The 16635-nt window shown below is 34.3% G+C and overlaps 1 protein-coding gene across 3 annotated transcripts in view; it reads left to right on the forward strand.

Moving 5' to 3' along the window:
• GC (gamma-glutamyl carboxylase) overlaps window positions 1-16635 on the forward strand; it is an 84392-nt gene that overhangs the window by 14338 nt on the left and 53419 nt on the right. For all 3 annotated transcript variants that reach the window (XM_035351722.2, XM_085807202.1, XM_035351723.2), the window contains exons 2-7: window positions 2244-2440; window positions 4249-4404; window positions 8425-8590; window positions 9630-9708; window positions 11024-11130; window positions 15710-15873. In XM_035351722.2, the coding sequence (XP_035207613.1) occupies window positions 2248-2440; window positions 4249-4404; window positions 8425-8590; window positions 9630-9708; window positions 11024-11130; window positions 15710-15873 (865 nt within the window). In that variant the 5' untranslated portion in view covers window positions 2244-2247. The remainder of the gene's footprint in view (window positions 1-2243; window positions 2441-4248; window positions 4405-8424; window positions 8591-9629; window positions 9709-11023; window positions 11131-15709; window positions 15874-16635) is intronic.

Here is a 16635-nt window from a genome sequence, read left to right on the forward strand (position 1 = left end):
TGATTGTGACAGCGGAACTAGGTTTAATATACACTGGTGTGCAAAACTTAAGCAACAATGTAAATTTTAATCAGATAGCCATACAGTTGTAGAAAAGGGGTTCTAGCGTTCAGTACAATGAACACGCAATTCAGTAGAAAGGTCATGCGTATGCAAATATCAAGAAAAAAAACGTCACAGGCTACGTGAGCATTCGCAAAACGCGTACGGTCGCCTCGCTTAACTCGAGATTACCATAAAAGGAAGGATGGAGATGCAATTAAAGACATTCGCTGCAAGTACAAGGAGTTCTTTCGTGAAATATTTGGGCTAGAAGAAATGATCTGGATGACTTCACACGTGGAAGAATGATCGAAAATCTGGAGTAGGGGCGAAGTGTGACCAGTATAGCTGAAGAGATCGGAATCAACAAAAGTGGCGCTTCGCGCGTTTAGAAAGCCTTTCATACCATAGATACAGCTATTAGAAATCTTGGTCGTGGCCGTCCCAGGAAAACAACTGCAGCAAATAACCGACATATAGTCCTGCAGATGAAAAGAGTCCGAAACCAGTCAGCAAACACCCCAGCTCAACAACTGTGAACAGCAACGGGCGACAATTGTCGTGGTTTACTGTGTCCAAACACCTTCACAAAGGTGGCCTATGCGCCTGCCGTCCTGAGCGCTGCATCCCTTTGAAAGTTGGCCAGCGGCATCACCATTTACTGTGGTGCAAGGAGCGCAAAAACTGGGCATCTCATCAATGGAGTCGTATCCTCCTTACGGATGAGAATCGTTTTAGTGCCACAAGCGATTCTCAACACAAATTGATTTGGAGAGAGGTCGGGAAACGGTTTAATCTCAGTAACATTACGGAAAGAGACCGTTACGGCGTCCTGAAGATCTCGTCTGGAGAGGCATTATGCTGAACGGTCGGACGGAGCTCCACGTTTTCGACAGAAGTTCTGTAACCGGAGATCGCTATCGTCAGGAGGTGATCCTTCCCCATGTGCGTCTGTTCCGAGATGCCATTGGAGCAGTCTAATGTAAATATATTGTAATAAAATTATTACAGGATTAATTTAATTTTCAATGAAATTTTTACGAGTTGCACTATAAAACATTTGCAGAGTTTATTATCGAAATTCAATACTTTTTTTTAAACAAAGAACAGGAAAGAACGTAAAAGATATTAATTATTACATCCTGTTTTTTTGTTGCCATTTAGGACATGGGGCAGCTCCTTCCCAATTTGAAATTTTATTTAACCTGAAATGCTTCCTATAGTAACGTAAATGCAATTAATAAATGTAAGTATCAATGTTTATGAAATATAAGTTTTTGAAATACAAGCATGAAACATATTTAAAAATTCCGCCTATTAGAATATACAGCTATTATTAGAATATACAGAATATTTGGAAAAGCTATAATTACAGCTTTGCTTAATTGAAATGAAACTTGTAAATAATTTAGCAATAAAGTTTCTTTAAATTGTAATAGAATACTTAATAGTATGTAGTAATAATACGGTATAATGCAAATTATTGTTAAATTCCTCCTTTTTTTTTTTTTTTTTTTTTTTTTTTTTTTTGCCCATGATATTACTTTACTTTAATTTATTTAAAAAGAAAATGCGGTTTAAATAGCTATTTTTTTATAATGTTCAACAATTTACTACTCATTCATATATCATCGACTACCACTTAATGTTTCATAATCGACTTAATGATTTTCTGCTAAAACTGTTGTTCTTAGAAAGTATGCAGGAAGAAGTTTAATATGTCAAATCATGCGAAGGTTAATTGCATTAAGAAATGATTTTCATGGAAGACTTTTTAAAAGAATCTAGTTCGTAATTTCGTGACGAAAATGGAACAAATTCAGAAATTATTCCCATCGTATGAATTTATTCTGATATTCAGAATAAAATCTGGATGAAACTAAGAATTCTATTCTTTTTATCAAATACTGCTGAAACACTCTAAAAAACAGACTGAGAATCTTACCGATCTTCTTATTTTTTCCTGTTTGAGATAACCACATGTATATCAGAAATATTTCAGATAAAGTAGCTTTGAATTTTACGCCTGAAATGTATGAACTTCTTTAATGGTAGCCAATTTCTCATAATATTATGTAAGAGAATTAATTTATTAATTCTTATATATAAACCAAAGTACATTGGTGGCCAGTTTGATTTGTCCAACATGTTCTGCTTGTATTAATTCTTCTTATTAATAAATTTATTATGTGCTTGTTTAGTATTATGGAAGACTCAAACGAAAAAGAAAAGAAATGCACCGAAAACAAATTTAAAGAAAACTGCTTATTATTTCGAGACGCTGTACTAAAGGAATTGGGGCTTCACGTCAAAGACTTGAGCAGTTTTCAAGCCTTTGCTAAGCTCTTATATTCTCCCAGAGATCCTTCAAACCTGGCTGTTATTCGGATATTCTATGGTAAGAACTCTTCAGTAGTGGTAAAATTTATTACATAAATAAATGTTTATCAGCTTTCTTCAATAGGCTTTTAACAAAGTTATCACTTTGTAAATTTATTTCGAACTTTTTTAAGATTTTGAAACTTAATCTGAGTTTACTAGCAATAAATTGCACATCAGTTTGGCAAGACATTACTTACAAATATCGTTAATACAATGCTCGAACTGCTCCACACTAGATAAAGTTTAGAATTATACAATGGGTGACATTATAATTCTGGATGTAATAATAGTCTTGTTGCACGAAACAACAATTAGCAGACTGAGATAGGCCGCTCATAAGACTGATATATTCTGTTAAATATCTTTGGGTAGAATTAGCGTAACGGACGAAGCTTAAGCCGACACACCTGATACAATATAATTAATATTTCATCTCTATCAACAGAACTCCTTCTACTTAATATATGCTTTAAGACTAGAATGGAAGCTTTTTGAATCACTGCCCTTGCTGTAAAGAGAGTTCCATTGTCCAAACTGTGATTGTTGCATCACAGTTTGAGGTAAACATATTCACTTCTGAGAAGTCAAATTATCTGGGTGTTAATGAGCAACATACATTCATCTGTTACTTATGTCTAAATCCTACCAAAACTTCTCTACAGATGACAACTTCTCTACAGAAGATTTGTCATTTCCAATCGGTTATTGGTTACTATGTGTTACATAATGAAACATAAGTAATTTGCCCTCTACGTAGAGTTCCCCCCCTCTACAGGCGAATAGGTTACTCAACCTTGAGTTCTAAGCGTATGTTTATATCACACAGAGCACTTCTATTCAGTTGGATACGCATAGCATCAGAGGTCAATATTTGTTCACAGTTGAGTCATGGCTCTATTTTTCTTTTAAATGAAAATAGTGCACAACTTTAAAGAACAACCAAAACTTGAAAAATATGAAATATATAGGAAAATATGGGAAGACTGCTTGATCAAAACATTCCTGAATGCAAGGACTTTTTATGAATGCACGTAAAGAAAAGCATTGCTGCTTGACCTCTTCCAAAACCTTTAAAAAACTGAACACAAGTTGATATGCACATAAATGTTTCTTGTTATTTAAGTATCTACAACGGAACACAGAACATTGTACGGAAATGCCAAATGTGTGTTTTAGGTAGAAGATGTTCCACCTAACAGGAATAGTTGTTAAGGACGGTGACTGCCGTTCCGAGGGCCCAGGTTTGAATCTTAGAGAAGGCATAGAATTTTGTAAATGTATAGTGTCTGAGGCACTCTAAATATGCGGTGAGCCGAAAGTCCTTTCGAGAGGTTGCTGTTAGTGGAAGAGGGGTGGCAGATTCTCGGACCTGCCCCTCACGGGGTGCTCTTCATCGAAATTGGGGGCAGAACTGAGAAAAGGCATACCGTCACCTGTATAGTGCTCAAGGCTCTTGCCAGTGACAGGATCAGTCTCGCACTCCTTGCCACGCTGAATTTTGTGGACTTGTTCTGATGTTAGTGCCAGACAATTGAGATAAGTCACAACAGCAAGTAAAAGAGGTTGTGATCCAAGTTAAAATTAATTATTCCTGTTATGATTTTTAAAATTTTTCTTTTCTTTCCCCTTAATTGTGGAATTTTTTCTGTAATAATACCTTAGTAGTTTATCAATACTACACACACACTCAGCGAAAAAAAAGTATATTATGTATTTTTTCTAAATGTTTTATTTTTCCTTGCTTCAAAGTTATTTGAAAAAGAAATTATAAACGCTGGGTGGAGGATATATTAAAAGTTAACTGAGTAGTTTTTCTGTTCTCAGGATTCTTAATGATTATCGACATTCACCATGAAAGAGGACTATCATCTGCAGACAGCAGATGGGGAAATCCTGAAGAATGCAGATTTCCTTTCTTTAATTTTTTGAAACCTTTACCTTTGGAATGGATGATTACGATCTACCTCCTCATGCTGTTCGGTAAGTACAGAAGTATTTTCTTTTTAATATTTTAAGAACTTAAAAATTCGATGATTTGATAAACTTTATCCCATAACTGCTGTTCTTATGCTCTTCTGACTTGAAAACGGGGCTATTGCATTGCCATAACTCTCAAAGTCTACTGTATTGTCAAAGATCTCAATAAACATTATTTTAAACTCTTGTTGTAAATACCATGCCTACTGTATAATAAGAAGGTGTCCTTTAACACATTATCCACGGTTAATGATATTACTGCTGAACACTGGGTGTTCCCAGGGTTGATTATAGAGACAATTAAATCTTATATACAGAAAACGCGGGGGAAAAAGAAAAAGGAAAAGAACTGTCTTATCAGAGTTCGAATACCTTTTGATGGGCTAACATTTACAGTTTAACAGTATGCGTGGGAGAACGTGATGATTTCTTGCATTTCATACTGCTTTAAAAGACAATAGAGTGAGACACAATATTGAAAAAGGAGCTTAGCATTCAATCGACCAAATCCAGGTGGTACGCTAGTTAGAACTATTCGCTTTCAAGCACCTCTTCTCTTTTTTGCACATGCAGATTATACCTTGTATAAGTATATTTAACAAATATGAAATAAGTACGCAATTAATGGGATTAATTAATCATATTAGAAAGAATCGTTTATTTAGTATTTATTAATTGTCTAAAAATTATGAAAGCCAATAATAAATAAGATATTATTTTAATTTCTCTGCTAATAAAAAATTAGTATGTAAGTAATGCATTTATTAAATTATATTATAAATATTATTTATTTAGTAGCTATTATATACTTGCAAAAACTTAACAATGGAAATAATAGGTTAAGATAATAGTTTCATTTCTTTGCAGTAAAAATTACATATTCATACAATTATAAAAATTTCATAACAAAACTACACAATAAAAACCACATACATACAACTACAAAAATAAAATAAATGTGATTAATATTACAACTGTAAAAATAATTTAAAAATATTAAATCAGTGAAATGAAGAAGTTTGCTTTAAAGTAAGTAGTTAGCCAATGTTACAATACAGCATTGTTACCAGGAGACGTAAAATGGGAGCTTCAACTGTTTGTTAGTGATTTTTCCGTTTTCCAAAATTGGCATGCAGCACTAAAACTTCATTCTGTTAAATGTGATGCTTTCTTCCTTTCTAGAGCCGGATGCTAAGCTCATTTTGTACAAACGAAACTATCGATCATTTAGTCATCTAATACCTCAAAGCGTGCTCAGAGTGCATTTCCGGAGAGACCAATAAATACTACACCTGCATAAAGGCAGACAGACAAGTACAAATATACGTGCCTTATCTGATGTTCCCACCCATCGCTATGGTAGGCAGCTCCGTGAGACGTCATATTGAAAAAGAAGCACTAAATATGTGGAAATGAAAGAGAGAAGTGGAAATAATTTACTATGTGTAATATTAACTAATACTAAATAAATACGCTTTATCTTATTGTAATATCACTATAATAAACCATCAGTACTGCTACCTTTTTAAAATCTAAACTCACTAGCATTTAAAACGGTCTCAAGGAATCAGTAGTGACCACTTTGAGAATCATTGATTTAGTGCTAAAAGGTAAACTTTCAGCTGTTCACTTCAACCAAAATGAGACTCGAGAAGAAGGTAATTTTTTTTTAATTCTCTTTATATACCGAAGTTTGATTATGAATCTTATCACTTGTGTGCAAATATATCTTAAAATATTCCGTTTAACAAAACTTGTCTCAGACTTAGTCGGGAATAAATGCCACAAGCAAAAACAGATAAATGCAGGATGTACAGGAAATGCTCATTTGACAGGTAAAAAGATTGTAGAGATATTTAGAATTTTCGGAAACGAGAAGCGTGTGAAAATCAGTTATGACCTTGCCAGAATTCGGACTGATTCTTGCTTGTTTTCCGGACATGCTTCCAATTACATCCCGAAACCTGCTGTAAGGAAGAAGAAAATTCCGTACAAGATTAGGTTACAAGGTTAAACTGGATAATATCAAATACACAAAGGTTATCTGACTAAGACGACGGATGTCTTCATGAGGATATTTGAAGGTGAAGTGGGTTCTATTCGCGTTACACATGCGGAATACCACGGAAACTTCTTTGCATCTAGTCGATTTGCCGGCAATTGAACTCTCATTTAACTACCAATACTTAAGGACTTGGACTTTACCGCTTGGCCATTAGTGGGCTAGATAACAAGTAGCTGATCGCTTATAAAACTCTCAATACACTTTTAGCATCAATTCGACGTCATTTACTACTTACAATCCAGGTATCGGGTGGTATCAAGGGAAACCATTCGGAGACGACTAGCCGACGCTGGTATATGGTGTCGACGTCCATCAGTGCTGATGACAATTGCACACGCATGTGGAGGCGACCAGGCCAGCGATCCGACCTGGCATTTGTTGTCAAGCGGCATACGGCGATTGCACATGATGTGACAGCGATTACACATGGTGCGACAGTGGATTACACATGGTCACTTCTCATCGTCCTTCAAGGGACTAAAACAGCTCCCAGTTACGTGGATAACATTTTAACGCCTGTTGTACTGCTTCTGCTATCAAATCGCCCAAGTGCCAATTATCAGCAAGACAATACTCATCTACATACTGCGTAACTCTCCCAACAGTGTCTTGGAGGATATGATGTACTCCTGTGGCCTGCCAAGTCACCAAACCTCATGCCGATTGAGCAAGTTTATGACATGCTTGAAAAGCAACTGCAGCCGTTCCGAAATATTGGTGAATTAACTACTCAGTTGCAAAGATTATTGAATGAGCTTCTGCAGGGGGTAAGAAGTGACCTATTTGATTCGATGCCACGCCGTATTTCGGCTTGTATAGCTGTCAAAGGCGGCTATACAGCTTACTGATTAGTAACATTTTTCCTGCCATAACTTCTTAAAAAAAGATCTTTTGTTCTGAATTTGAACACATTTGTTTATCTTCTCATACACTACACACATGTTAAGTTTCGTGATAGTAGTTAGTTTCCTTCCGGGTACATACACTGTTTTGTAACAGAGTGTATATGGGAAGTGATCCGGCATAATCATGCCAGCTTGACGAAAATGCTTTAGAATTTTTTTGTTCCAATTGCTTTTGAGTTTCCCATCTTTGCGCACTTATTGGCGATATTCGTTTTTATTTAGTTTCAAGTAAAGTGCTCCTTGTAACATTGGTATTGCATCCAATTTCCAAAACTGAATATTCACCATTCTCTGAATGATGTTCAGTTATATTTTTTTAATTCCTAATTTGCTTATAATTTATTGTTTGTGTCTTAATAATGATTAACATTTTCCTCATTGATGACGTATAATTGAGACCAAAAAGCATCAAATAAAATACAATTTAAAAAAAGTTTTTTATGCAGTAATATTTTCTTTTTAATAGGTATGATAATTCACTAAGAGTAGAAAAATAGTTTATCTTGTAGTTTAGTTGAAATAATAAACTAAATAATTCTATTTACAGAATTAATCTATAATATTATATCGTGAATAATAAAAGCTTGAGTCACCTACAATAAATTAAAAAGATAATTCCAAATGCAATTAAATTAATAGATTTCATTAATTATGTACCCCAGGCTTTTATTGTTCGTGATGTAAAATTGTAATGGAATTCTGTAAACCGAATTATTTAATCTATAATTCCCCTTGAAGTATATGATAAATTACTTCTTTTCCTTTTAGTGCATTAATTATTATATCCAATTCAAATAACAGCTTACTGTACAAAAACCTTTTTTTAAATAGTATTTTATTTTCCAAACCGAATTTAAAGGAAGATTAGCTTCCTCGAATAAGTTTTAGCATGCATTTATCATGTGGGAAAATACTGAGACTTATTAAAATGGCGTTTGGGATACTGAGAACACTCAAGAAATATTTAATAAGCAATCACAAAAGCATTACCATCTTAACACCCACTGAGTATTTTATTTCCTCCAGTATTTATAGCTGTTTTCTATTTTATAGGTTCCACAGGAATCATGCTTGGGTACCGCTTTCGTTGCAGCTGCTTGTGTTTTCTTATTCCCTATTGGTACATATTTCTCTTAGACAAAACTCATTGGAATAATCACTCGTATCTCTTTGGTCTTCTTGGTACTCAACTGATGCTCAGCGGAGCAAACCGATGCTGGTGAGTTCAAACATATCGTCCGACATTGTTAAAAATATTATAATCAGAAATACAGTTACTTCTAGATTAACCAGTTGGGAATTAACCGGGTCCTGTCTAAAAAAAAAAGTTAAATTTGTTAGCGGAAAAATTACGATCACGAATTAGTAATGCAAATTAAACAAAATTGTCAATTGAAAATACAAATAGGGAAAAAAAAAAAAAAAAAAAAAAAAAAAAGGTGGGATAACAATAGTGATAGCAGTTTATATTATACTACTTAAAGTTTGCTTTTAAAAACAGCAGTAAGTAATTTAATTATTTAATTATTGTATGTAATCTCAATTGTACTATAAGGTCTTTCTCCAGCTTTCTTAGCGTGCCTTCGTGGTGCATTGGTCTGCACGCTCAGCGCGTAATTGAGAGGTCCGCGGTTCGATTCCCGGCGAAAGCGTTGCTAATTTTTCATCTTGCCTGCTTCCAAAAATACCTAATGTCTCTACAGTATATCAACATTGTTTCATAAAAAACTAAGAATTCTAATCGATTTCTTCACGCCAATTTCAGTGTTTACTTATGAATATTATTTGTAATACTGCTTATAATTCAGTTTCTTTGTTCATTGATAATATTTATTCTTTGGTTAATTAGAAAGTGTTCTTTTTATTTTTTATGCTTTTTTAATCCATATAACCAAACAATACTTCAAATGCCTGAAAATTTAAGTTCGTTAATAGTATTTCTCGAATAATATTTATAATAATCTCGCAGATGAATTAATTTGTTGAATATGATTCTTTGGAACCTGGTGCCTAAACATCGTTTACAACATATTCTGTTTTCAGCTATTATATTCAAGGGGTATCAGATTACCTTTAGTTACACCTGTTATTATTTCCCCCTAACCGAATGCTGAAACAGTTTATCGTATTGAATACCAGATTTCGATAATTTTCCCTTTACTTAACTGAGCAATTTTTTAATAGCTTCTTGAAACTTTAACTCGATTGAAAGTTTTTAAAGTTTCAAAACTATTACTAACACTTTTTCTCTATTTTAGGTCATTAGATGGAAGGAGAGATCAAAGGATTAGAAATACACATGTACCATTATGGAATTACGCCTTATTAAGAGGGCAGGTAATCTTGGCAATCTATTTTGTGTTCATAGAAAATATTCATAACTCATTATAGTAATCTGTTAGATATGTTATAAATTACAGCATACTGTCGGTTAATAGAGATAATACTCGAGATGACGTCCACGGCTAACCTAAAATCATGCTTAATCTGACAGCAGTTAACCAAGCTTGGAAACAGAAATATCCCACACTGTTATCAACAGAAAAAAGTTACTAACAACTTTCAGACCCACCAGCGGCCGAGGCTGAAAGTTCGTGAATATTGGTAGCTTAGTCTGTGGTTCGAAACTCATGAATGGGCCCCTCTTTAAAAAATATGGTTTCTTGATATGTCTTTCAGTAAACAATTCCGTCTGAATTATCCCTTTCTAATCAATAAAAGTCATCAGTATGGTCTTGATTCGAGATTTCTGAAATCGAAGTTCCTGACAGGCATCGTTAACCTTCTCCAAAAGAAGCAGATGATTGTTGTTTTGCATCAGAACCATAAGCAAAGTAGCTACTTCACATGCATTTGCAATCACTTTGAAACAAAAATCAAACCTAATGTCTGCCATTTGAAATCAAATCATGAGATGAATTATTTCAGTTTTTGAATCCGTTATAGCTAATGTTCAGTAGATTAAAGCAAGCGATTAACGGCATAGAAATTTCTGTAAGTAAACAGACGACATTTTAGGAAAAGTAAATCGAGATATTATAGTAATAAATATTCGTTATCGTTTCGTAAGTTTTTTGAAAATTTAGTAAACAAATTAATTATGAAATTTTGTTGATGCACTGTGTGTGCACGATGAGTCAAAATAACAGCTGAGACTCAATTATGATAACTAAAAACCGAAACTCATGGTCTCAGATGATTACTATGAGACGAATTTTGACTTGTATGTTTGTCCTTCATTTATTAATTTAGCGGTTTTACATTTATGATATTAAGTAATGATACTGTAAAATGTCCCGAATAAAGTGAAAAGGTAGCAAATAAAAGAAAAGTATTTTTGCCCCGGAGTTTTTTCCTCGCTCAGATAATATTTTTGCTGAATGGTCTCGATAGCACTAGTACTTTATTTGACTTATAGTAATTAATTATAATTAAATTAAAAGTAAATTAAAAGTAATTAATTATAGTAATTAATAATTTCATTTACTTTTTCCTCCACAAAATACTTTTTAGGGTTATATTTGTGTTTGAACATTTTAACTTAGAGTACTGAAGAAAAATGCTACCAAGTCTGCTACCCCTGTCTAATAGTTTTTGCACATTAATATATTAATTTTTATGATTACTTATTCCTCTTTTTCATACGTTTCAGATATTCTTAGTGTACTTTATAGCTGGATTAAAGAAGACCAATCTAGATTGGATAGGAGGATATTCCATGGAAAAATTAGGCCAACATTGGGTGTTTGATGGATTTAGGTACTTATTGTTTAATTTTCTGTATGTGAAATACTTAAAATCGAAAGAAAGTTATTAAAAATAAAAAGTCTCCTTTATATTTTTCTTTTAGTGCCTATGTCAAAACTTCGACAAATTGAAATAAAAATCAACAAAGGGACGTCTGTTTTTATTTCAGATAAACTGAGGAAAATTATGAACTATAGTTACAAAACCAGCTTCAGTTTTTCAACATATTCTTTACTCTCCTATTAAGTTGTTTAAAATATTATTGTGCTTGTTAAAAATTGTGTAAATACAAAATAATCATGTTAATTTGATATGATATTTACATCATTCACAATAGCAGATAGGGAAACGTGTTATGTGCAGTAAATAAAGAAATTTAAAATTTTTCCTTCATTAAATTCCAGATCCAGATTAAATTCCAGTTGAAAATAATATATGAGAAAGACTATTTTCAGGTTCATAGTTATTATTTATATTTGAGTTTAGCTTACTAAACACTTCAGTTGCATACATAATTTAATGAGCATTTCTCTATGCTAAACACGCAGGTCTGTAGTTTACAGCAAAATAACACTGCCATCAGATATACTAAATATTTATAAGGGGCAGTCAAATGAAAAGGAGACATATGGAAAGAAAACAAGTAAACTGTTTACTATTTCAAAAGAAACCGTTATAACTGTTCATGCATTTATCCTACTGTGAGACAAGGTGGTCAATGCCGTGGAAATGCTTCAATTACTCAGGGAAATGCTTTCGGGTTGCCTGTGGAACCATGATTGTACCCAGGGGTGAACCTCTTCGTCCGAAGTAAATCGACACCCCGAATGTCTATCTTCAAGGCACCAAAAATATAGAAATCGCAAGGGAAGAGTTCTGGACTGTATGGAAGATGTGTAAACGTTTCCCAGCGAATCTTCTGCAGCACAGCCTTAACAATCGTGGCAGCATTTGGGTGGGCATTATGCTGCAACAGAATGATGCCGTCATTCAATATTCCTGTGCGTTTGATCTTGATAGCGCGCTTCAAATTTTGCAAAGTTTCCAAGTGCCACTATGCGTTAATTGTGGTACTGTTCTCCAGAAAGTCAATGTGCAGCAGGCACTTGCAGTCAAAGAAAGAGATCAGTATGACGTTCTCCGAGCTGACGTGCACGGCTTTGGATTTTTTCGGTTGCAGTGAACCCATGTGCTTCCATTGTTGACTCTGACGCTTGCTCTCTGGCTCAAAATGATGGCACTTTGTTTCATCTCCCGCGACAATGCGGAACAAGAAAAAGTATTCTTCATCGCGATGCCATTCCAGGTGCTGCAGTGATGTCGACGTTCTGTTCAACTTTTGCTTCTTTGTCATGCTGTAGAGAACCCACTGCGCAGAGGAACTTCAGATGCCCTGTCAAGATGAAGTGAGTGATACCGTGACTAATACCCAACACGAGCAGAATGTCTTCCACCGTATGCCATCGGTCTTTTCTGACGGCATCATCTACGCAGCAATGACAGTAGAATTAAAGGCACGCTGAGCATGCCCTAGCTGACTGTCTCTCAACGACACCCGAGCTTCTCGATATCGTTTATTTCATTTCAAACATACGCAATATGTGGCGTATTGTATTAGGCATATACAGAGGATATTTGAACAGGTGACAAGTTGAATTTCACTTCCTGACAGTCTATCCGCAGTCAAAAAACGCACTATAGTAGCACACTGTTCATCTTTCCTGGCCTCCATAATGATGGCGGAAGCACACACGACTCTCTGGGCTCACTTCGAGCATGTATAACAGACAAATGACATGCGGTGAGCATTCACGCTCTTCCTTCCCGATTCTCAATAGAAGGCGCTTCTATAGACAAACCTACCTGCGTCACTAATTATAGAGCAAAATGTCTACTTACATAGATGCATATTTCCTATTGCTTTATCCAAGTCCAAGTAATCAAAATTTCAGCGCCTGCTTGATCTTCAAATATTCTCCCTCCATTAAAGTCGGTAAGCGGAAGCAAAGACGGTTTCCACTGATGTAATTAGATTTGTAGTGTTTTATGTTTATTAACCAGTTCAGTTATCTTAATATTTTTTATCTTTCCTATCATTTTTACTTTCTTCAGTTTTGAAAATTACTTGAAGCATAAAAGAACTTGAAGCTAAGAAGAAAGCTTAATAGATATTCTTAAAGTTAAGCGAAAGCTTTTGGCATCGACCTCGAACCGTCTCAGTTTTATTTTATCCCAGCTTCTAAATTTATCTGAATCATCTTTAGCCTTTGCTTGGGGCTCTGAATAAAAGTTGTAAACTTATTTTGTCTAGTGCATCTCACATTTTAATATTTAAACTTTTGTTTTCTGTTAAGCTTTCAAGCAGTGGAGACTATTCTACTCGTATTAAGTTTGTGCACATTGTTACGCCAAAAAACTAATAAAAAGATTTATTTAAAACCTTCTTCTGGATTTGGCTCACTGGATTATGATTGGGCAATAAGTCACTTGATGCATCTTCAAGTAGCCAAAGTTAACATTTAAAAAGTTATTTTGCATATGCAGTTAAAATTCAATTCGGCGAATCGCATGCACTGGGGATTTGCTCTCAGTCCTTACGATTTGTGAAAATCTAGTGCTTTAATATCTTTATATTGCGTTTAAACTCACTCTTTTTTTTTTTTTTTTTTTTTTGAAATTTTTGGGATATTTTCCTTAGTGCATAGCTTTATCAACCATGCTACACTCAGCTGCTGTTTTTGAGTTTATCTTGAGGACTTAATTTCGAGTATACGCTGACAGAAGTAGATAATGAATTACTTACTAACTATTGATCTAAGCATACACCAAAAACACCAGAAGAGTAATTTTGCAGGTCAGTTTTAATAGACTAACAGATAATTACATGACATAGAATGAGAAACATGAACAGTATGTGATTAGACAGTAGTATAGAGCAGATACAAAATTAGTTAAAAATGTAGACAATTCTATTTACGGTATGAAATATACTAAATTTTACTTTATTAAGTTCAGATATAAATATTTACTTACTATAAAAATCTTTGCACACTTTCACATTTGAAAACTTACTTCAGTGGACTTTAATTAAGCATATCCAATATTTATCTCTGAAAGTTATGAAATTATTGTCACCCGGAATATATTTTAGACTATAACATGCATTTTAAGTAATGTAACTTTAACTTTAGAAAGGAATGAAGAGAACTTTTCTTATAATTCAAATGACATTTTGAATAAACTTGCTTTTCGAAGTCGCAATTTTGCATAGTTTTCCCTAGCTCTCTGTTCTAACACATATATATGTTACCGCAAAGTATGAAACCCCGGCATTCTACATAATGCCGGACGATTTTAGGCAAAGTATAAGATAAGAGCATTATTACATACTTTACCTAGGAATTGTATATTGCTACGAAATGTACAGGCGCGGTAAAATAGCTTCCCCGCAAAGCAGTTTTAGGGTTGCCATAAAATAACAAGGGAAGGGAGGGTTGCCATATTTGGCGAGAAATCGCGCATTTGGCGACGTAAAAAAGATAGTGAGGTGATATTGATACAGCGTAATAAATTTGAATTTTCTATCTGGCTGAGACTGGTAATCGGTAATATCTACTTGACAACGGAAGTTAAATTCAGAAACAATCATAAGTTTAAATCAGTTCCCTTTTTAATACCTTTCTGTTTTTTCTGGCAAGGCTCAAAAAGGTGGTTGTTACAGTTCAATATCATTACGTGTAACGTTTTTGTAATTGATTGAAAGTTCTTTCGACATTCTGTCACGTCGTTCCTGTGCAGTACTCAAATGAGTTTTACGAAATACGGAAAATAATTCAGCGTCTTGTGGCGTAATACTGTATAATTAGTGACGCTTTCTTTATCAGGGTAAAGGAATGCACTTTCGTTTTCTACTAACATCTCATCCTAGCGATACGGCGGCCAGTAGTCACGTGGTTCCTTCTTAGTAGTCATTTTGGCCTTTTTACGTCATTTATTAACTTCTGGTAAGTAGTTCCGGTTCTTCGAAAGGAGTCGGAAATGTATTTTATACTTTGCCGGTTTGTCATTTGGCATTCTATAGAATGCCTAGAAAATGTGTGAAATGTGAATTGACTCGTTTTTTACATTGCCAGCTAGTTTTAGGCATTATATGCAATGTCTAGGCATTCTATAGAATGCCGGATTTCATACTTTCCCGGTAGCATATATATTAAAATTATTCATAAAATGAATGGAAATATTTCTATAAATAGTCTTTAATTTTTGATGCGATTTATTCTTCAAGTATGAATATATATATGAATATTGTCATAAATGATCTTGAAGTAGTTTCTCTGTTCCCTCATGGAGAGGCTTTCATAACGTTGCTTTGTCATAAAGATTCGCGCATCTGAGTACTGGTTGGCCACAGTTCAAAAAGACAAAAGATTTTACCCGACTTTTTTATGAAGATTTCTAATTTTTCGAACTTTAGCCGACCTGTATTAATGTGTTGGTACCTTTATGACAGAACCAAGTATGAAGCCGTTTCCAGAGATGGATCTACATTTTTATACAAATTTTACTTATCTCAAATCTTCATGGTTTCCAGGCTTTTTCTCTCAGACGATCAGATAACATATTTTGTGGTTCATCTTGGAGGCTTTCTATTAGATCTAACGGTGGGATTCTTCATGCTCATGGATTTCAGTAGAGCTTACGCATTTTTGTTTTGTGGACTGTTTAACCTTATGAACTCTCGGATGTTCTCCATTGGTAAGAAAGTGATTCTTCATAATTCATTTTCTAAAAATGTTTCATTGATTTTGCTGTCACGGTTAGTCTCACTTCAGGTTCACATATGGATTTTTACTGGGACCTACCTACATTAACAAGTTACTACTTTGACAACAATTAACTTACGTACAGGTTAAAATCAACAACCTTTCATTTGACTACTCCTCGTGGGTTGCTACTAAAGACAGAATTACGAATTAAAGGGCGATTACTTATTGGCAATAATGTTGCACAATCAGTCGATTTGCCTCGAAAATAGCAAACAACAAAATCAAATTCCTTAAAACAAAACATTTAGTTTTCTGCCCTTAGCTGATCAGTTATAAAAAGTATTTACTACATTTAGCTCACCAACCTAGGATAGCAATGGGAAGCGATCGCAGACCAGTATTACCTTTCGTTACAAAGCAAATAGCTAGATCGCTAGTAGTAATCACCAGAAGACAGACAGACAGAGAAGGAGACAGGTGCCTTATTTTGCACTCGCGAGGTCTTTCTGTCCGCAGGGCGAAAAATTGAGCCTAAGTGTCTAGCTCCAATCAGCAGCTGGAAGAGTTATGGTTCGAATTCTGGCAAAGTAAGTTAAAAATGTCCTGTTTACTGTGCTTTTACTTAGTAAGTAGGTAATATGTTACTTGAATACGGCAAAGAAAGAGAAATATGGATTTATAATAGTGTTTGTAGGGTATTCCAGTGTTATGTTTTAAGATTAATTTGATTTTTGTTGCAAATAAATAATTA

This window comes from Stegodyphus dumicola, chromosome 1 (genome assembly GCF_044657685.1).
Source record: "Stegodyphus dumicola isolate Sdum_Otavi_A_Nest chromosome 1, ASM4465768v1".
Taxonomy (NCBI): domain Eukaryota; kingdom Metazoa; phylum Arthropoda; class Arachnida; order Araneae; family Eresidae; genus Stegodyphus; species Stegodyphus dumicola.